Source organism: Nuphar pumila, chromosome 17 (assembly GCF_984573655.1).
Source record: "Nuphar pumila chromosome 17, dmNupPumi1.hap1.1, whole genome shotgun sequence".
NCBI classification, from domain to species: domain Eukaryota; kingdom Viridiplantae; phylum Streptophyta; class Magnoliopsida; order Nymphaeales; family Nymphaeaceae; genus Nuphar; species Nuphar pumila.
The window spans coordinates 6,045,221-6,069,283 of record NC_143265.1 but is presented as its reverse complement, the minus strand read 5'-3'; the positions used below and the strand labels follow the sequence as shown (position 1 = coordinate 6,069,283).

The window sequence follows — 24,063 nt, the reverse complement described above, 5'->3', positions numbered from 1 at the left end:
TCACGGGGAATAGAGGCATGCTTTTGTGCAACATGAAGATTGGCATACCGTGGATTCAGCTTGAAGACTCCAGCCATGCTGCGTGTGATCATGCTATGACTGGAAGCAGACGGTATAGGAGTAGCAGTCATATGGGGTGCGACGTTCTCATCAGGGCCATTAGCAATGTGGCATGGCAACGCGGATGACTCATCAGGAGATAGATCATTAGAGTCGCCAGATGGAGAGTATTCAATGGGTTCATCAGAGGGCGTCAGACTTTCAATATGTTCATCTGGTTGATCGAAAACAGTCGAATCATGAGAAGACTGGCTTAGACCTCCATGTGTGCGGCAAGTGTCATTTGTAGTAACAGTGGCACCCTGCATTTATTTTTCACAAGGTGAGTCAAAAAAAGCTTCAAGATCTGAAAAAGTACTAAATTCCCCGGGATTAGATTCATGTTTGTAAAGGAATGCGGGCTCTTGATAAAGTAGGTTTCCTTCATCAAAAACCATGTGTCTAGACATATACATATGGCCAGTAGGAGGATATAAGCACATATATCCCTTATATTGAATGTTGTAGCCCAAAAATACACATGGTAGTGACTTGGGATCGAATTTAGTACTTCCATATAGGCATATGTAAGGAAAACACCTGCTGCGAAAAACTCTGCATGAAGAATAATTTGGATGCTTGCCAAAGAGTTTTAAAAAGGGGGATTCCGTATCAAGAGAGGATGATGGCAATCGATTTATCAAAAAAATGGTTGTGGTGAAAGCTTCTACCCAAAAATGTTTGGGAATTTTGGAATAGAAAAGCATTGTGAGACTTAATTCCGTCACATTTTGATGTTTTCTCTTTGCAGTCCCATTTTGCTTAGGCATTTTTGGACACGAGGTTTGCCGTTTTATGCCAAAATCATCAAGGTAATTAATGAATTTTTTGCTTCTATATTCTCCTCCACCATCCGATTGGAAAATCTTAATTTTCTTATCAAATTGTTGTTCCACATGCCTATGAAAGTGAATAAAAACATTAAAGAAATCAGATTTTTTCTTTAACGAATATATCCAAGTAAACTTGGTACAATCATCTATAAACAAAACATAAAATCTGAATCCTCTTTTGGAATAAATTGGAGCCAGCCCCCACAAATCTGAGTGAATCCTCATAAAAGGTTCATTACAGCTTTCACTTTCATTCAAAAAAGGCATTCTAGATGACTTTCCCATTTGGCAGCTCAAGCAAATAGGATTTTTATTTGGCAAAGAACTAACTTGAATTAAATTCTTTTTATTCAAGAAACGAACCACATCATACTGAGTATGTCCAAGACTGTGGTGCCATCTCTCTAGATCAACTTGCCGAAATCTGTTAGAAAAATATGCAGCATGTTTCTCCCCGAGAACGTATAAACCACTTTGCTTAGCTCCGGTCGCCACTACCTGTCTCATCTGCTTGTCCTTAATAACACAGCCAAAGGATGAGAATTGCATGGTACAAGGTAAGTCCGAAGTCAGTTGGCTAACTTAAACAAGGTCTTTTTTTATTTTAGGGACGCCTAAAACATTTTTTAGAGGAATGGTAGAATCTTTAGTTTGCAAGGAAATATCTCTAATGTGAGAAATGGATAATTTTTCACCATTGCCAATGAAGATTTTATCACAACCTAAGTAGGGCCGCAAGTTAGATAACTTACCTGAATCCGAAGTCATATGTGCAGAAGCCCCAGTGTCGACAAACCATTCGTTGTCTTGACTATCGGCAACTGTCGTGGCAGCGAGTGCCTGAGGGAGGTCTTGAGGTTGAAACGAGTGATTAAACCTGTTGTAGCATTTCAAGGCAGTGTGGTTTCTTTTGTTGCATATTTGGCATATGACAACTTCTCTTTTATCTTTGCCTTTACCTCCACTTGATTGAGTAGTGACATCATTCTTATTTTGGTTTGAATTATCAGACTGGATAAACCCGCACCCCTTTGAGTTGAACCGATTGTTCTGGTATCCTTCCTTCTTCTTTGATTGATTTTGTTGAGCACAATAGCTCATGAAAGGTTGAGCCTTGCCATCAGTGAAAATGTTTCTGGCCTCGAAACTTTGAAGAAGAGGCATGATCTCCTTATATGGAGGAACATGAGGTTTGAGCATGGACGTCACAAACGTCTCATACCCATGCCCAAGACCTTGCAATAGCCAGAAAACTCTGGCCTTAATTATCATCAACAAGTCTGTCGATGGCGCCCAGGTCGTCGTAGACAGCCTTGAATTTTCTAATGTATTCATTCACCGAGTCATCGCCCTTCTTTAAGTTAGTCATTTTCTGCATAAGCTGAAACTCTCATTCTTGGGAGTCCTGGGCATAATTTTCAATCAAAGACACTGATATTTGTCAAGAAGTTTTCAGCCCAACGACTAATCTGATTACACCTTCCGACAATGTACTCGTAATCCAGCCCTTCAACAGCCGATCCGAACGTCTCCATGCGACATATGTAGGATTCAGCACACTCTTAACCATTCTTTCGCTATTTTTTGTGACAGTGGCTGGCGGCATAGGAACTTCACCGGTGAAAAACCCTTGAAGGTCTTGGCTTTCAACAAGAGCCATAACCTGAGTCTTCCACAAGAGGAAGTTGTCTTGGGTGAGTTTCAGAGAAACAAAGTTAGAGATGTCTAGATTGAAGGGATATGGGTAAAGGTGATGAAGATGCGGCCATGGTGGTGACACAACTCTAGCACAGATTGCTCTGATACCATAAACGAAAAACAAGAACAGAAAACACAAAGGTATACATGGTTCGGTCCAGTGGAACCTACGTCCACGGAGAAGAAAACACGAGGTTGTGTATTATGTTTTGTCAAGAATAGCTACAGCTTTTATACATTCTATCTTACTGTTTCCAACACTTCCTAAACAGTAAGGTTTATCAGCTTGACAGCCTTTTAGATGACCTTTACAAATACGATAGGATTGCTTTCTATCCTTATCGTTATTTTCCTCAGCTTTATCATTATTCACGGCAAGAGTATCGCAACCGACTTCTTCGTTATCACAAGCAGCTGACTTGCGTTCCATGTAAAGCAGAAGTTTGTTATTACATCACGTATCCAAGGAATAGATCGATGCCTATAAAGAAATTCTCAGACAAAGAAGGTAAAAAAAATGAAGCTAAAACATTGACCTCCAAAGCACAGTGGCCAAAAATTTCAAACAGGAATCTGAGGTAGAAATGAAACACCCGGTTTTTGTATTGAACTCGAGGAAACGGAAGCACTTAAAGTAAAATAGTAAAGAAATGAAATTAATTCATATAATTGATTTGCAGCTGTTTATGCACAAAACCAAGTCAGGATTTTGCATTATGGAGCCAATTTCCGGACTTAATGATGCTTTTCTGAATAAGTAGGTGCAGCCTATATATCGCCAGAGAGAGAGAGAGAGCAGTACCACGACCACTGTTATAAGGAAAAACAAATTTAAAAGAAAATAAATTTTTATCAAGATAAAAAAGTTATGTAACTACGATATTTGCTTCGTTGTCTTTTAACCTTTAAATAAGGTGATGGTATCAGAGATCAACTACAAAAAATAAAAATAAGGAATAAATTTAAATAAACAAAAGTATATCTCAAGCTTCCGGTTTCATCAATTTTACCTTTTATTTATGTGAATTTCACATGATAGGCTTACCATTTGTAATGTTGCTTTCATTAATTCATATAATTGGTTTGATAAAAAATATCTTGGTTTATGAATCATGACAATAATTTTGTTTTTAATGTCATAATCTAAACAATTTTTAGATTATATGTAAATTTTTAATATGAAAGACTAACAATGATTTAGTCGATCACTCGCACTTTATTTAGATACCCGATTAATCATGACTAGCAAAGGAGTTGCCCAGCCAATATTAACTGATTTTTTCTCCGATTAATCACAATTTGCTGAGAAACACCATTCCTTATTAGTTGTCGAGGATGAGGAGAGCTGCTGTGATCCGAACACCTCCAAAAAATTCAATAGAATTTTTAATTGAATAAAAAGAAAAATGACATGTTTTAGCCAGTTTTTGAGTCATTAAATCTTCACTTTGGATTCGTGCGTTATTTTCAAAGCAGTGTTGCTGGCAAGCCTGCAATCCAAAACTGCAAAGTATTGCTCTCAAGCACACTCTATCTCACGATCCTCTTGTGGATGCGCATGCATTCTATCTTCTACAAGCCCTTGATGCAATGAAATCATCCAGATGCAGCCATGTTCATTATTTGCATCTTCACTTTCCAAAGTGCATGAAAATTATGCCAGTCATTTCCAAATTAAGAGTCCCATCACAGATAGCCCTAACAATAACATAACGCAGTAGTTGCAGAGACTATTACAACTAGAAAATAATGTTATAGTGAGCTGTCAACCATGAGTAAAAAAAGCCAGTGTTCCAACACTCTTACATTAAAAATATTTGGAAGTTCCTTTTCTCATTAATCATGAATTTATACCCAAGATATACATTAATACGGTAAAATTTGTAAATTTTGCATTAAAGAGTTGTGCCCAATGATAGAGCAATTGGATACTCTAGTTTTGGTTAGGTTTGTTCATCACCGTACAGATCTTGAACATTTGCCAGCCTTCGTAACCAAATTTTTGACTAGAACAGTAATCAAATACCACACCTATGATTTTCTGATTACAAACCCATCCCCTTTGCCTATTTCCCAGAAGAGAAATCCACCGATAAAGGATTAATCAGGATGAATAAGACATCTAAGTGGCCCTCTGTCTATTGGCAGTAAAAGACATTTAAGAAATTGTGCAGTTTCGTCCGGCAAAAGTAAATGACTTCCAGTACTTGTAAGGATCCACCAAACCATTAGTAGGATCTTTGGGTTATGGGAGAGGTAACTGGACTATTTCAAGTTTTTCAACACATGCATTACAACATCACTCATTGGAGATCAGAGAAATGACCAAATGTCATCGATTTCAATAAGAAAAAGTGGTAATTGAAGAAATTGATTGATTATCAAAAACAGTTTATTTAAATAACAAAGTAGGAGTTCCTGAACACAAGAGCAGTCTTCATGTTCATATGATGAGGAAAGATGCTATACAAAATCAAGATTGTTCAAACTGTATGAGAATGTGAGGCATCTGCGGCTGATGCTTCCTCACCTGCAGGTTAATGATGCTTCTTTCAAACGTAGAGATAGAGATAGATAGAGAGAGAGAGAGAGAGAGAGAGAGACTCACCTTGATGCCTGCCATTGACAACAATCTCTGAGAAGCAATATATGCAGTGTCTAACTTACTCAATTTCTCAATGAAGTAGACAACTTCTGCAACACCAGACTGGAAAAATAGACCAGACTTCATCATAACATGTCTAGAATTTCCATTGAAAATACACAAATCATACTTTCCATCACCTCCATAACAAAGAAATCTGAACTAGAAAACAGAACCACTTGCAAGCATTTAAAGCAAAGACCACAAGGTTGATTTTCAGCAAGACAATATATCTAAAGTTTCTATCGAAAAACACAAACCATACTTTCCATCACCTAACAAAGAAATCTAAACTAGAAAACAGAACTTACAATAACAAAAGGACTGAACCATAACAGTCTTGACTCTTGACCAAGGTTGTAAGTATTGTATCATTAACCGTATCGGTCTGGCCCAAAAAAGATAGTATCGTAGTTTATCATATCGTATCGTAAAAATCATAATTTTTAATAAAAAACTTTAAAAAAATCAGAAAATATAGCAAAAATTCTAAAAAAATCATAACGAATGATACAATGATGAATTGCACAAAATATAACCATAAAATCACATATGAAGCATTTATATCTCCATGAGCTGCATACGACATCATCAAACAATGATAAATTGAATAAGATAATAAAACTATAATATTACATATCAAAACAATTATGCGCTATGAATGGCATGCATAAGACATCGAACATTAAATAATCAAGATAATATGCTATACATGGCATGCATATCTCACAAGAAAAATGGAAACTATGAAATAATATGCATATTAAATAACAAATCTAAGCTAATAAGTCACAAGATCCATAATAATGTGTGCTTACAGAAAGAAAAAAAATCAGTGTTTTCTTAATGCTCAAAAATTTTACATAACTATTTTTTTTATTTCAAATAAAAATGTATTCGATAACGTCAATCATTGAGTATCATCAACATAATCTTTTTTTTTGGAAATCTCTCTAAATCACTCTTAAGCTCTTTAAGGATGAACATGAGCTAGCCCCAAGGAGCCTTATATATTTTTGATTTTTTTTTGAAATAAGTGCATTTAAATTGCATTTATAGTGTATCTTAAGATACGCCCCGTATCAGAATGTATCATAAGATATAGGGACGTATCGTAAGATACACACCTGTATTGGTGTGTATGGTATCGAAACACCCCATAGATACGATACTTACAACTTTGGTCTTGACTGCTAGACTCAATGCCTCTTCATGATAAGAGCACATATTATACATTGATTATATAACCTTTCAACAGCCAACCATGCCTTGTACCTCTCAATAATCCAATTATATTTATATTTGATTTTATAAACCCATTTACAACCAATTACATTTTTGTTTTTCAGTCATCGAAATATTACCCAAGTTTAAGCTCAGTTCTTCATTCATAGCATGTACCAACTGTCTTTTACAGCCTTTGTATATGTAGTTGGTCCATCACTCTTCAAGATTTCCTCAGGCAAGACTTTATATTCAAGTAAAAAAGTCTCATAAGATACCCCTGTGAGATGCAGTTTAAAGCATCTCATATTGAATGATGTCAAGCCAAAACACAAAAGAAACCATATCATGTATTTTCATATTTCTCTCAGATACATTTCAATATGTTAAGCTTTTAGCACTATAAGTTCATGTACTTTATGCACTTATGCACGGATGTTTTCCCCAACTAAATATGCACTATGTTTATCTTATCTTCGTATACCTTATGATTTGCATATGCAACAATAACATTACAATGAGTGACAAGGTAGTTCTGAAAAGTATAGAGTAACATGAGCTTCTGTACCTGAATGATAATCTTGGCACATTCATTGCAAGGAAACATTGTCACGTAAAGCCTCTGAATATAAAACAAGGAAAATTAGATTTGTGAATGCAAGTCACTTGATCTAGAATGGCAAAATAGTCACAAAAGTTGAGTTTGCAGCAATTAAAAAAAAAAGTGAAAAGGAATAAGTAAAACATGGTCCTTCTCTAGCCATAACGGGTACTGTGATTAGATGAGCACTTTATCACATGTTAATCAATATGCACATATTCTCTAACATCAGGTAATCAATATGCACATATTCTCTAACATCAGGATTATAATCAAGTCATAACCTAACTAACTAGTACAGCAAATGCTTTAACTTCAAAACAGCTGAGGATCAGAGCTATTGGCTAGAATAGAAGGCCTTCCAAGAAAAAAACAAAAAAAAAGGAGTTTGTTGTACTGACTGGCTTCACCATGGAACAGGCCAACAACTTCAATATAATAGGTCAATATAACAGAATTCAGACTCTCTAAAGAAATTAGCAAAGAATCAGAATGCAGTAGAGGATCTCAAATAAGCAGCTAAATAAATTTTAGAGAAGAAAATATCATGGATGAGTACACATATGCATTAATGTACAATGTTCAGGACACATGAAAACAACTTCAAAAAAGTTCCCATATACTGATATACACAAGTAGGGGAAACCTGTCCAGCAGCTGATGCATGATTTGTATTCAGAATAGCATTAACCTCAGCATGACAGACATAACTGTGAAAAAGAGAATAAAAGAAGTCAAGATTATCAGGATCTAATGAATAGTTACTTTGTATGCCCACATAATAACATGAAAGGAAAGAAACTTCAATTTATCCACAAGTATTTTTAGTTAAAACCAATTTAAATGTAGCATATATACTCATTTCGTGCATAAAATATATATACTCATTTCATGCATAATTTATACATGACTACATCAAAAGCTGACACCATAAGGCTCTGTATAACTTACGGGTACTTTGTTTCCAATGGATTCCCAGTCAAAGACTTCTGAAAATAAAGAAGAAAAGGCACTTACTATTAGCTCTTATAGCAATGGAGAATAAAACAATACAAAGAGGATAACAAACCTTTGCCCAAGGTAGTTTATCATCTGAACAACCTCTTGGGAATCCATTATAACCTATTCCTGCAAAAACAAAGACCAAATTACATTAAAACCCAAAAAGTATGAGCAAACATGCAGGACAAAAGGTAGATATAGTAATGATCAGATCCACATATTTCAAATTCCAAAAAACAAAACTAACATTTCCACAATCAACATGCTGAAAAAAAGAGTTCTGGTTAATGTGATGTTTGACCATGTGAGAACTGAAATTAATAATTAACTATAGACAACTGGGAGAGAAGCTATAGGCAGGGGAAAATCCATAAATCCATATTTATATGACAACAACCCACAAAGCAATTTTCCCACTTTCAATTAATGGCTTCATTTTAATCATATATTTGATCTTCAAACTGAATGAAGATCCGCACATAAGAGAGGAATCAATACACAAACTGTGCTGGAGAAATAAGATGATCAAGCATTCCTAAACCTCCCATTAGCCTTTGAAAATGCAAGTAGTTCATGAATTCCACATCCGGAGAGCAAGAGTATCACAGTAATGCAAGAAATAATACACACGCCTAATATATGCCAAATATTTTTTGAGATCACTAATATGCTCAACATAATTCAAATTATTCAACCAAACACATGTTCAAGTTTCCATGTTGAACCCTGTTTTTATCACAATAGTCTGTTGGACTTTTTGCTCAATTTAGATTTAGTTCTCATAATAAATCAGCGGGCAAGAAATGCAGTATCCAAAAGCAGAAAACTGAAGAGATCCATAAAGCCAGAAGTTCAAAACCTCATCAGTGTTCACCACTAATTTACTGGGTTTACAAGCAGAATCTTGAACAAGCATGTTTATGGTGACTGGTACACGAAATATGTCCCCTGAAATAAATTACTGAATATAAGCTTGTTTAGGAAACTAAATACAATGTAGGCTTGAGATCAGAAATGGCCACAGATTTTGTACTGTTGGAAACTATCATGATTAATCAGAAATTTCCACTCAACCAGTATCACAACCGTATTATAAGCCAAGCTATTATTTTTGTGGCAATACAGGAGCAGGTAAAATTGCTTTGGGGATCAAATTTCAATAACCAACCTACCAAGTATTACCCCATTTTGACTAACCAGGCATGCACCAACCTACAAAAAAAGGAAAGAATGTTGAGACAATATATTCATTCAGAAAAAAGGAAGAAGAAGCAGAAGACAACAGTAGACAATGTTAATATATATATATATATATATATATATATATATATATATATATATATATATATATATATATATATATATATATATATATATATATAAACTGAGATACCCATCAGGAGTATTTCGGTCATTTCAGCTGTAATAGGCGTCAGCCTATTAGGGGCTGACTACCTTTTAATTATTTTATTTTTTTGTCTACTTTTTGTTTTATTTTTCTTTTTGTGAAATGATGGGGCAGCTCCAACTAGCTGTTGGAGCTGCTCCCAACAGTCTAGCAGCCCAACAGCTAGTTGGGCTGCTCCCTTGTGGTCACTTACATTATAAATAGGTGTCTAAGGCCCTTGTAAATTTAAGACTCCTTGAGAGTATTTTCTATGCAATAACAAGAATATTTTTTACCCTTGTGTGGGTGGGTGGCTTAATCAATCAAGTGTTTCTCTTGATTGAGTGTGTTCTTGCAAGTCCGTAAGTGACGTCTCTTTGTGTTTGATCTATTTCATTACATGGTATCAGAGCTTTGGTGCTCTTGAAGTATTATTCATTCGGATAATAACAATAGGAGGATTGTAAGCTCGGTGGAGCTTCAAATTGGGTATTGTTGCATCGGGAAAGCCCACTATCAAAGAGCTTCTCAACAAAACTTGTATTATATTCCGTTCTCTCTCTCTCTCTCTCTCTCTCTCTCTCTCTCTCTCTCTCTCTCTCCTTGTTATAAAACATGGAGAATGAAAGAAAAGTAATTGTCTTCATTCCTGTGCGACTCAATGATACGAACTATGTAATGTGGGCATCCATAGTGAAGCACAAAATATGGAAAAAAGGTCTATGGGGTTTGATTGATGGCACTGAAAGAGAGCCTAAACTCATTCTTACCAAAATTGATAATGGAAAGGAAGTAGCTCTTCAAGGAGAAGAGAAATCTATAGCCGTCTCCGATTATGAAAAGAAATGGAAAGAGTGGAGGATGGGTTACTTCAAGATAATTGGATGGCTCATCAATAGTGTGAACATCCACAAGTGCTCTAGCTTAACAAAATTTGATTTAGCTAGTGATGCATGAAAATATCTTAAAGATATGTATAGTCTCAAAAATATTGTGCACATATGCAATGTGCAAAACAAAGCAAGAACTACGACCCAAGGAGAGATGAGCATTAAGAAATATTACAATGCACTCTCTCCTTTGGGATGAATTGACTCTTTTTAGAGTCAAAATGGCATTGTCCCCAAGATATAGAACTCCGTGAAAAACAAATTAGAACGGAGCATTTCTATCAATTCGTTAATGGACTTAAACCCGAATGTGAAGGGACCAAGTCGGCTCTCCTTCATAGAGGAAGTGTACCTACCATAGTTGAAACCCTTGAAGAGTTAACTATGAAAGAAAATAGGTGGAAAAAACCATCCACCTCAAAGGATGAAGAATTCGTGCTTGCTATGTCAAAGCTCGAAAACCACACTAGGAGTTATAAACCTCCTCACTTTGTGAAAAATGAGAATGAAAGAAATCCTAATGACTATGGAAGAAGTTAAAGTGATAAAAGAAATGATCATGAATACAAAAATGGTGGCAAAATCATATGCTACAATTGCTATGAATCGGAACACATCAAGCCATTTTGCCCCAAAAGAAGAAAAGAAGATCATAGAGGTGATAAAAGGGTTGCTTCAGTGGGAACATCCTTTGAAAAAAATAATGTAGACAACTCCAAATGCATCGGTTTATTGTCTTTGGCGCAACTAATGGATGCAGTACAACCAATGTTTAAAACTCAAGCTTCTTCCTTTTCGGAGGCAGCCATATCCACAAGTGATGACCCTGGTAAGACTTATTGCATCCTTGACTCCGGTGCTTCTTTCCATATGACTCCAAATGAGTCCATATTATCCGAATGTCATATTAACCCAAATAACTCTTATGTTTCAACCATCAATGGAACATCTTTAAAAATTAAAAGTTTTGGGTTTTTTAAAAAACAACAAACCTTTTATATACCAAATATTAGAGCAGTACCAAAATTAAATTTAAATTTTTTATCTGTTTCTCAAATTATGGATCATGGATGTAAATTTTTGTTTTCATATAATGATTGTTTAATACAAAATCTCCAGTCCGGGAAGCCGATTGGACAAGACCATAGAAGAGGAGATCTCTATGTTATGGACAATCTTGAGTTATCAAAACATACTTTTTATAATTTTGTAAAAAATAAAGATATAGAAAATTAGCACAAAAGATTAAGACATCCTAGTGTGTCCAAATTACACTTGTTTTCATTTCTTACAAGTTATAAAGAAAGAGATTTTGTTTGTGAAGATTGCATTCTTGATATATATATATACCCATCAGGGGTATTTCGATCATTTCAGCTATAATAGGCATCAGCCCATTAGGAGATGACTACCTTTTGTTTATTTTATTTTATTATGTACTTTTTGTTTTGTTTTTCTTTTTGTGAAATGATGGGGCAGCTCCCAACGGTCACAAGCCCAACAGCTAGTTGGGCTGCTCCCTTGTGGCCCTCTACATTATAAATAGGCCTCTAAGGCCCTTGTAATTTTAACACTCCTTGAGAGTATTTTCTATTCAATAACAAGAATATTTTTGACCCTTGTGTGGGTGGGTGGCTTAATCAATCAAGTGTTTCTCTTGATTAAGTGTGTTCTTGCAAGTCCATAAGTGGCGTCCCCTTGTGTTTGATGCATTTCATTACAGATAATGCATGACAAAAACATAAAGAAGACAAACCACCGAGCATAAATTGTTATTGAAAGCATCATCCCATACACATCATGTCCTGCATATGGAATAGTCATGAAAAATTAAGTTCCCCAAATAGAATATATCTCGATCTCTATCCTAAGTAGATGGTTCTCTCATGAATGTCTTGCATGCTTCCAGCATTCATGTGAACATATAGCAATGTATCAGATCGTTCTCACACTAAAGTGGCATTAATATATATCTATACTGGTTAGGTCCAGTCTATGAAGTGAAAAATTCAGACCATTACTATTTTAGTGTTTTTGTGCTTGCACAATCATTCCCTTCTATGCTGGTGAACTATGTCACAGGGACTCGGCCAACTGGGTGCCACACCCGCATCAACGTGACGCAGGTGTGCGTGCGGGTGCGGCACCCGGTGCGGTCAATGCACCCAGGGTCATTTATGTCCAACTTTTAGACTTTATATACATATATATATATATATATATGTTTTTTTTGCCGCACCCCCGCACCCAAGTTTTTTGAAAGTGCCACACCCCCACACCCGCACCCGTGTGACATAGCTGGTGAATTGTGATTTCAGCTTCTCTTTTGTTAACATTTTAGCATATCAACTGATCATCATTCTCCATAGTATTTCATTGTGATGCAAACTCTTTTGGCTATATCCAGAAAAGGTGAAATGAAATAACAGACAAAGATAGGGTAATCAGAACACAAACAAGTTAGCCACCCAAATAGGGTAAGGAAGCACACCACTATAGAGAGGTTTAACTAGAAGAACTTAGTGTAACTGCTCATGTGTTTTTCCTCCTCACAATAACAGTGCCAGTACTTCAGTATTCAGAGAAATAGCATTAAAGATGGACTTCATGCAATTGATTTTGTCAAATAAAAAAGCAAATGTACCATAAACATAAAAACAAGAAACTTTCCTTTGAAACTTATTGGATTTTACTATGTTAAATGGACACTTGTACCAACCAGTCATGTCCATGCCAACACTTTTGATGACACCCTACACCAACACTTTTAGGCACCTGACTGTTTAGTTCTTTTACTGTTCACATCTTTTTTGCCATTATGTTTTTTGACTTTCCCATTTTAGATGTAAACATACAATCCATGATTAGTTTCATTAACTTGATAGAAAGTTACAAGCATATTAATGGCTTTGCACTGGGCAGTTCTTCATGGTTATATTTGAATCAGCAAAGGAAGATTATGGAATCAAAGACTAGTTATTATTATTAGTCTCATATAATGCACCACTAATTTGACATCTTCTCGCTTTGCGTTTTGAAACTCAAACAAGTCTTACTCTTCTGTGTATGTGTGGATATATATGTGTGTCATGCATCTAGCTTTTAACAAAGCCTGTTATTGTACCTGTGTCCAACACTGACACCCATATCCATGTCTAGATAGTGTAGCATTTTTGGCAAACTACTAAAGTTGTCTGAATCACTAAATTGGGAAACAACAAGTATATTAGTTTTCCAATCACAAACCAACAAGAATTGTCACCATAAAGAACCCACTCAATAGGTATTACAAATACCTCCAAGAAAATCCTTTCATGCTTTTAACATTTCCCAACCCTAAACTAGTCCGTCAAGATGCATCTAAGACATATAAGAAGAAGAGAAACGGAGTATGGTTCATCAGCAGAAAGAAACAAGTTAAAAAACATAAAATCCGAAATGTATACTCACCTGCCTATTTGGATCCTTAGAACGCTTGGCTGACAAAAACGCAATAGCCATGAAATAGTCATCCCATGACAGATATCTGAGAATAAAGAGCACAAACAAATAACTAAGAATAGTTAATTCCGGTGATATACAATCTCCGTAACTTCTTGTTTTCACCATGAATCTCATTCACCAAAAAGCATCGAATTTGAACAGTCAAACAAAAGGAAATGGGAGTACAAAAGACAAAAATTAGAACAAAAACTCCACCACCGAAAGCAAATCAGCTACGAACGTAAAGCCTTTTGGAACGAAAATATCAAGAAACAGTTGCAGCAAGATCAGATATCTGATCTTTCCCATCCTACGAAATTTCTTTCTTCTCAATGATAGAAATAATTCACAATAAAGAAAATTTCCATAAATTTCTGTTATCATATTTCCAACTACACGGGGTCCGTTTTATGAGTGTTGTTTCTCCATTCCTTCCTATCTAGAGGTACAACTTCCGTAACTCTACAATTCTTTATATCGCCTCTCACTGCTTCATTCCAAGTCAGCTATAATGATCTCCAAAGAAAAAACAACTCCACAAATTCGATGGCAAACGCGAAAAATTCTCGCACTTATCATAATTTTTCAAAATAAAACTAACCAAAATTCTGGAATTGATCGCAATGAAATCGCCAACCGATTGCGCGCCGCAAAACTTTGAAATAATTCTAGGCAAAAAAGGCTTCCCCAAACCTCAAATTTTCAAGAGAAAAGTTGGAGAAACTCTCACCCTTTGCGCTTGGATGGATCAAAAGGGTCGGGGACAGAGTGATCTTCGACGACGCCGTTCGTGGAAGGCTGGACGCGGAAAGAGGCCTTTCTCCGGGCAGAGAATAGGTGGAGGGCGGCGGCGCCGCCGATAAGGGCGGAGGCGGACACGAGGAGGAGGTCTCTCGAGATCATCGCCGGAACAGCAAACCCTAGCTTCCCCTCCTTCCCTCTCCTCTCTTGCTTTCATCTCCAAATGCACCGGAGGCGCGGGAAAATGGGAAAGAAAATAACTAAAGAAGTACATTTGAAAGAGTAAACTTTTCGGTGACACTACATAATACCCAAGAATGAAGTCCGCCATTGGCGTCGATACGAGTGCGTCTCCGGACGTAATAAAATTAGTGGTATCAACGGGTCGGGTTTGGTTCGGACCCAGGTGGAATCAGACTTGGACCAGATTTTTGAGTATGGTATCGAGTCCGGAGCCTATTCTAATCGGGTCCACTATAAAAAACATACCCGGATCCGATCAGAATTACATGTACCAAACCTGGACTGCTGGACCATACCCAGTAAAACCATATTTTCTTATCAGTTTTATATTGAAAAATTGCCGGTCTTATTCGAAACTGAGGTGAGGTCCAGGTCTGGTGTAAAATTTCACAAACTACACCTGGGTCCATGTATTTGTCGGACCTTCATGTTTGGATTAGGATCTTAATCAGGTCTTTTTATTTATCACCATACCCGAACCCTATAGATTTTGGTTCGGGTCTGGGCAAACCAGGCCGGTTGACACCCCTAAATCAAATTGCAGATTATTCATGGGAGAAACGACATATTTTTAGGGTTGTCAATGGGTTGGATTTGATCGGGACCCAACCCGTACCTGTACCAAACCCTATAGGGTTAGGGTTTGGTGATAAATAAAAAAGTCTGAATATAATTCGGGTCCGACTCAAAGGGTCCGATTAATATATGGAGCCAGATATGGTTTGTGAACTTTCGTACCAAACCCAAGTCTGACCCCAGTTTCTACTAAGATCCATAATTTTTCAATGTAAAAAGACAAAAAATATAAATTTACCGGGTATGGTCTGGGTCTGGTTCATGTAATTCAGTAGGGTTTCTTTTATGATGGGTCTGATTGGATCTGGATCTAGAATCAGTACCAGCATCTCAAATCAGGTTTGGGTCTTGTTCCACCCGAGTCCAAACCAAACCCAAGTTGACACCCTACATAGGGGTGTCAATGGGTCGGGTTTACCCAGACCAACCTGGACCAGACCCTATATGGTCCGAGTATGGTGATAAATAATAAGACCGGAGTTCGGACCCAAAGATCCAATTAATATATGGACCTGGGTATAGTTTGTGAAATTTTATACCGAGTTTCGAATAAGACCCATAATTTTTTAATGTAAAAATGAGTTCATGTAGTTCTTATCGGGTTTGGGTATGAGTTTTCTTATAATGGACCTGAATAGACCCGAGTCCAGACCCAATATCATACCCGAATACTCAGGTCCAAATCTGATACTACTTGGGTCCGAAGGAAAACATTTTTTCGGTTTTAGAATTTGTCAAGATGTTTGACTATGAATTCTTGGCTCGTCAACCGATGTGGTAAAATGACATATCAGACAATCTGTAATAGGAAATATTTCCATTTAAGAGCCAATCTTTTGGTCCTAAATCTAAAAAAGGCCTATTGTTTTTTAATTTCTTGATATGCTCCTTTATTTTTCTGTAAACTGCTAAGCAGATACCTCAAGTTAACCTCCTACATCTTGAAAAAAGTGCTTTTTTTTAGTTTTCTATATTGTCCTTTGATGTTAAATATTAATTTACCCTGGTAAAAAAAAAGAAAAAGTTAACATATTTTAAGAATGTAAGGGATTATTCAATGTTGTTAAATTCCGTTCAATAGGTAAATCGGTTTCTCAAAAAACTCTTTGAATTGAATTGTTTGTGAATCGGTACATTTTCATCATGGGATGACAGACACGTGTCATTAAAAAATAAAAATATTTAAACAAGTTTTTAAAAAAATTAACCTTCTTAAAAAATATTAATTTTTTTTCTAGTTGAATAGGCCCCTTGATATACAATATCAAGTTATAAGGGTTGGTTGGCGTAGTGGGTTGGAGGCTTTGGCTGCTAGACAGAAGGTTGCGTAAATTGAAAAAAGTATATCACTTTGTCACAAAACTCATCATCAAGAATGAATTTCTTAATTTCTTGAGCTTTGATATCATCATCAGCACGATAGAATGTTCATTTTTCATCAGTTATCATGTTAACTAAAACATTCTTCACTTTTTTAATCCTCTTCGCCATCACAATGATTGAAGCAAAACGTGTTTCAGCGACCTTCAACAATTTCTTGTCAGAATGCCTATTAAACATAGCATTAACACTACAACAAAGCAATAGATTAGCGACGACCACATTCCGTCGCTAATCTGTCGCTAACATGGTTAGCGACGGATTAGCGACAACGAGGCGACAGTATGCTTACGTCGCGAATATTTCGACGCTAACTGGCGACGGGATTAGGTTCGTCGCTAATTGCGACGGAATAACGAGCGCTATATTCCGTCGCCAATCCGCCGGTACTAAACGGCGACCACGTCTTGGCGACGGATTTACTTTTGTCGCTATGCCGTCGCTAGATTAATATGAATAGCGACGGATGGTTCCATCGCTAATCCGTCGCAAACACGAAAAAAAAATTAAAAAAAAAAATTATTTGAAAATTAAATACCGAGAACTGTACAATTTTTATTTCCTGTACAATTTATATTTCCTGTAAATAAAAAACAAACCACACAAAAAATTTCATATAACAAGAATCTACAACAATTAATCGTTCCACCTTAAAATTAAGAAGTTTAATTATTTACAATTCAACAATTACAATTAGGAAACATAAAAAAAACAGAACTTCTTCAACACAGTCCTCTAATCATCGCCAAGATATTGTGCGTCTTCTTATTCATTGTCTTTATCTGTCCCTTCAGCACCACTACGTTGATTATCGCTAGCAGCCTACACAAGAAAATAACAGTCAGTATTGATAAACAAAATATAATGAAATAAATTACACACTATATGTGATTCTATCATGTGCTCATGTGTGATCTAAGGCAATAAAAAAACTCTATATGTGATTCTATCATGCAAATATGTGCTCTAAGGCAGACAAAAAGTTATATATATATAAATATATATATATATATATAAATATATATATATATATATATATATATATATTTATATATATATAACTTTTTGTCTGCCTTAGAGCACATATGAGCATGATAGAATCACATATAGAGTTTTTTTATTGCCTTAGATCACACATGAGCACATGATAGAATCACATATAGTGTGTAATTTATTTCATTATATATATATATGTGATTCTATCATGCTCATATGTGTGCTAAGGCAGTCAAAAAATTGAATATGTGATTATAGCATGTTCATATGTGTTCTAAGGCATCTAGAAAAACTCTATATGTGATTCTACCATGCTCAGATGTGCTTTAAGGCAGGCAAAAAACTATATATGTGATTCGATCATGCTCGTATGTGTGCTAAGGCAGTCAAAAAATTGAATATGTGAATATAGCATGCTCATATGTGCTCTAAGGCAGGCAAAGCAAAAAAATTTATATGTGATTCTATCATAAATGATATATAGCATGTTCATATGTGTTCTAAGGCAGTAAAAAAACTCTATATGTTATTATAGCATGCTCATATGTGTGCTAAGGCAGTCAAAAAACTGAATATGTGATTATAATATTCTCATATGTGTTCTTAGGCAGTAAAAAAACTGAATATGTGATTATAGCATGCTTATATGTGTTCTAATGCAGTCAAAAAAACTTTATATGTGATTCTATCATGCTCATATGTGTTCTTAGGCAGGCAAAAAAACTTTATATGTGATTATAGCATGCTCATATGTGCTCTAATGCAATAAAAAAACTCTATATATTATTATAGCATGCTCATATATGCTTTAAGGCAGTCAAAAAACTGAATATGTGATTATAACATGCTCATATGTGTTCTTAGGCAGTCAAAAAACTGAATATGTGATTATAGCATGCTCATATGTGTTCTAATGCAGTCAAAAAAACTTTATATGTGATTCTATCATGCTCATATTTGATCTAAGGCAGACAAAAAAGCGTTATATGTGATTATAGCATGCTCATATGTGCTCTAATGCAATAAAAAAACTCTATATGTTATTATAGCATGCTCATATGTGCTCTAAAACAGTCAAAAAACTGAATATGTGATTATAACATGCTCATATGTGTTCTTAGGCAGTCAAAAAATTGAATATGTGATTATAGCATGCTCATATGTGTTCTAATGCAGTCAAAAAAACTTTATATGTGATTCTATCATGCTCATATGTGTTCTTAGGCAGGCAAAAAAACTTTATATGTGATTATAGCATGCTCATATGTGCTCTAATCCAATAAAAAACTTTATATGTTATTATCGCATGCTCATATGTGCTCTAAGGCAGTCAAAAAACTGAATATGTGATTATAACATGCTCATATGTGTTCTTAGGCAGGCAAAAAGTTATATATGTGATTCGATTATGCTCATATGTGTTCTAAGGCAGACAAAAAACTGAATATGTGATTATACCTGAGAGGGACCTGGAATCGAAGATCCCCTATCCTGAACAGCGGCCTTGATCTCATTTCGGAGAAAGGGGGCGACGGTGTATTGGAAGTAGTTATTCAGTGATTCATTAATGATATGGCATACATCATCACCGGAAAGAATAGTCGGCTGCTTGGAGCTTATGTCGGCGCAAGAAGTCGGTGAGCCGTAACTGGAAGAACCAATAACTGGTGAAGTGTTCATATTACTCCCAAACCCGAACACGCGACCTTTTTTGGGTTCACCTGCTGCAGTCACCCATGCTGTAGGATCAAATGATTGATGCTGAGTAGCGTCATCGCCATATCGCTCTACCATCTGTTGCTCATATGCCTCCTACAAAATAATGTTTAAAGTATTCATTAATAATTAATGATAACATTATGATAACTTACATATATATTGCAATGATTATTAATAGAATTAATACATACCGTTGTCGTTCTCGCCTTCTCTGATACGAAGACTCCCGTGGTCTTCCGTTTATGTGTTTCTACAAACACATCCTTATATGGTACACTGCCTCCTTTTTCTGCTTCCTGCGAAGTTAAATGACAAAAGATTTAGTACACAAGTTTGCAACAATACTTATAAAATTAATATTATATATTGATGAGTTACCATTTTCTTTAGGTGGCTCCCAAATGTCTTAGATCCACCTGTGTGTAGATGGGCTTCGGGCATCTTCGATCGATTTTGTGCAGCCTTCGCAGAGCGATTTCTAAATGCATCTCCCGCCCACTTATCGCACATTTCATCCCAATAATCTCTCCTGATAGTAATAGGACCATGGCCCTTCCACAGTAATGGATCATCTACTACGCCAGATGCTTTTTTTGCTGCAGTCTTCATAGTGTGCAGCATGTCTGCAAATCGATTGGCAGCCACCTTCTGCCACACCTTCCTTGCATCATTTTCTTCCACCGTAGTTGGGAAGCGATTCGAAGCCTACAAATATTTTCAGAAAGTTAGTAGACATTGCTTAAATAAATTAAATATGAAACACATTAACTATGAAGAACAACTGTATACCATGAATGAGGACCACAATCTGTCTAACACCTCCTTTGGGTACTCTTTCCATTGAGCAACTGGTCCTGGTAGATGTTGAAGAAGTGAATTCCTAATCTCCCGTACTACTTCTTGTGGCTCAAACCTCGTGCTGCACATGAATTGTTACACAGTAAATATCAATATAAAATATTTAAAAGATATGCAATAAATGAAAACAAAATACTTACGGTCGATTATCGATATACACTATTCGAATGAGTCTTCCTGTGCCAGCCTGAGAAGACCCTGTTTCCTGTGTTGGCTGTTGACTTGTGTGATCAACTGGTGTAGGTGGGTCGTGTACAGGCGCAACATCATCTGTAAAAAAATACATTAGAACTTCTGAGAATGCGCATTTGAACTAATCAAGCATCCAATTAGTTATATGATATACCTATCACAGGAGCCCGTGAAGATGAAGGCTGAGCCTGACTACTACTGGATGAGCGACCACTATAACCTCCACGAACCATATTCTAACAAATAACATATGTCATACAATACATTCAAATAATTCACATCAAGTATTACAATGCCTTCAAGTCATTCACATCAAGCATTGCAATGCATTCAAATAATTCAAATCATTCACATCAAGTATTGCACTAATTCAAATCATTCGTTGCATAAATTATAATACATTCAGATAATTGAAATCATTCACATCAAGTATTACAATGCATTAGAATCATTCGTATCAAGTATTAATATACATTCAAATAAAATTTTTAATCATTCACACCAAGTATTGCAATACAACTCACATCAAGTATTACAATGCATTTAAATAGAGGTTTGTAGTATAAGATTTTGCTCACTAGCTTGAGAATTCTTCCTCGTCACTAGTTTGACTTTCTTCTTCTTCTTCTTCTTCTTCTTTATTGTTTGCCCATCCATTTGGTACATCATTTGGATTACATTCCTCTATGAATGTTTCATCGGCCAATGGAGATATGACATGCATATCATGCGCAACATCGTGACCATAAGCGAAGACATAGACATCATCTGATTGAATGATAGTAATCACTGTCTTCAGCTAACTCATCTTCCTGTAACTGATCATACTCGGGGTATAGTTTGGATTTCACCTTGCAAACTGCCCACCATTTATTTCTATCTGACTTTTTTATACTCGGATATGAAGTATAATAAACTTGTTGAGCTTGCGAGGCTAATATGAATGGTTCATATGTTCCAAACCTGGATTTATGATTCACCTCCACAATGCCTGAAGCTTTGTCGAGTTTTGTTGCAGTTGGATCAAACCAATGACACTTGAATATCGTAACCCTGTTATTCATGCCTAAGTAAGTCAACTCCATTATTTCCTCTATAACACCGTAGTAATCATGTTCATTTTCACCGTAGCTGCTACCCTTGACACACACGCCACTATTTATCGTTGATTTGTTTATACCGTAGTCTTTTGTATGGAATCGATAACCATTTACGATATACCCGTTGTAGCATTGCACAACTTTGGTCGGACAATTTTCTAAATCACATATTCCTTGATCTTTAACATCACCATTGCGAACCTACGCACAGACATAAACAATGATTGTGATCACGATCAATTAAGTAACTTAGTGTTGTTTATAAGTACAAAATTTATATTAGCTTCTTTACCAACTGTTTCAACCACTCCACAAACTTAGTTTCACGTTCTTTTTGTACTTTTGCATCAGTGAGATGTGAAACTTCGTTTTGCAACTCCAGATCAAATCATCTGCAAACCACAAATACTTATATTACCGAGCCATGTATCCACATATAGAACATAAAAGGATTTATAATTGAGTTGCATATACATATACTTACTCGATGTATGGGTCGATCGCTGAGCAATTAAAAAGAATATAGATGTGTGCTGCATCTTGCTCTCGATCTGTCAATAGCCTTGATCGGCAACTACCAAATGCATGCCCAAGTGGTTGAAATATCGACAGCTTGTCAGCTATAGTTACTTGTTCTCCATCATCGTTATGGGGCGGACATGTGTAACGTGTTGGAATATGAGGTTCGAAGTACATAGATGAGAAATTTGAAATCTCTTCTAAAGTGTACGCCTCACAAATAGAGCCTTCTACTCTTGCTTTATTACGAACCTTTTTTTTAGGTCGAACATGAATCTGACAAGAATATACATTTCAAATTTTAAATATCTGTCATTAAAGAGACAAATATAAAAAAACATATACCTTTCAAATGGGTACATCCATCGATATTGCACAGGGCCACCAGCCCTTAGTTCATATGGCAGATGTATGATCAAATGTTCCATAACATCGAAAAATGCTGGCGGAAATATCTTTTCTAACAGACAAACAGTGGTGATGACAGAGTCCTCGAGATTCTTTACATCTGATACAACGACCTCCGATGCGCACAATGTTCTGAAAAATCCGCTTAACTCAGACAATACCCCCCATATAGGTTTGTCTAACATATCATGGAATGCTAGGGGTATCAATCGTTGCATAAAGATATGACAATCATGGCTCTTCAACCCATATAACTGTCCATCGTCAATCTTCACAGCCCGAGCAATGTTAGAGACATATCCATCTGGAAATATCAGTTGTCTCAACCATTGACATACATGTTTTATTTGATCAGGTCCGAGCACGTACTTCGCCTTTGGTTTTAGTACTTTGCCATTATACTCTTTGAGTTCCAATTCTGGTCTTTTACATATTAATTTTAAATCCATACGGGCCTTCGGATTATCCTTCGTTTTTCCTTTAATATTCATTACTGTATTGAACACATTATCAAACACATTTTTCTCTACATGCATCGCATCCAAATTATGTCGTATCAATAGGGTCGGCCAATACGGTAGTTCCCAAAAAATAGATTTTTTCGTCCAATTATGATCCTTCCCAAATCCACGGAAGGGTGTAGGACTGCGGGCATCTGTTAATACATCTGGAAAGTATCACAATCTTCTTAGAATCTCTATGCCGGACAATCTTGAGGATGGACCTTCCGTTTCAGTTGTGCCTGCTTTAAATGCATTCTTTTGACGTCGGAACGGATGATCGCTGGGTAGAAATCGACGATGGCACTCAAACCAGCAAGGCTTCCTACCATGCCTCAATCTAAAAGCTTTGAAATCCTCCATGCAGTATGGACAAGCCAACCTCCCATGTGTGCTCCAACCAGATAACATACCATATGCAGGAAAGTCACTGATTGTCCATAGAACAACGGCCTTCATGTTGAAGTTTTGTTTTTTGTGGGCATCATACGTGGTAACACCGTCATCCCACAATACTTTAAATTCATCAATCAATGGCCTTAGATATACATCAAGATTTTGGCCAGGTGAGGTCGGACCAGGGATCAACAGAGACAAGAAAAGATTTGGACGTTTCATACACAAGCTTGGTGGAAGGTTGTATGGAGTTACAAATACTGGCCAGCATGAGTATGGAGTTGATCTACCCCCAAATGGATTAAATCCATCTGTACATAGACCGAGTCTAACATTTCACACTTCCATTGCGAAGTTCTAATGAGTACGATCAAAGTGCTTCCAAGCTTCAGCGTCAACAGGATGCGTGATCTTGTTTTCATCGTGTCGAACTTTATTTGCATGTCATCTCATGTGTTTAGCTGTCCTTGAAGACATATACAATCGCTGCAATCTAGGAGTGATAGGAAAGTAGCGGAGCGACTTGTATGAAACTTTCTTTGATCTCGTGCTACCATTGCATCTTGTCTTTGGC

At 36.3% G+C, this 24,063-nt stretch overlaps 1 protein-coding gene across 1 annotated transcript; it reads right to left on the bottom strand.

The window, feature by feature from the left end:
- Window positions 1-5,004: 5,004 nt before the first annotated feature.
- On the bottom strand, window positions 5,005-14,764 carry LOC149811451 (Cytidine/deoxycytidylate deaminase family protein). The gene is made up of 9 exons (XM_089993884.1): window positions 14,592-14,764; window positions 13,829-13,904; window positions 9,274-9,313; window positions 8,169-8,227; window positions 8,051-8,088; window positions 7,746-7,809; window positions 7,067-7,120; window positions 5,239-5,337; window positions 5,005-5,160 (listed from the first exon to the last, which is right to left on the bottom strand). The coding sequence occupies exons 1-9, from the start codon at window positions 14,762-14,764 to the stop codon at window positions 5,104-5,106; spliced, it is 660 nt and encodes a 219-aa protein (XP_089850010.1). The 3' UTR covers window positions 5,005-5,103.
- Window positions 14,765-24,063: the final 9,299 nt, after the last annotated feature.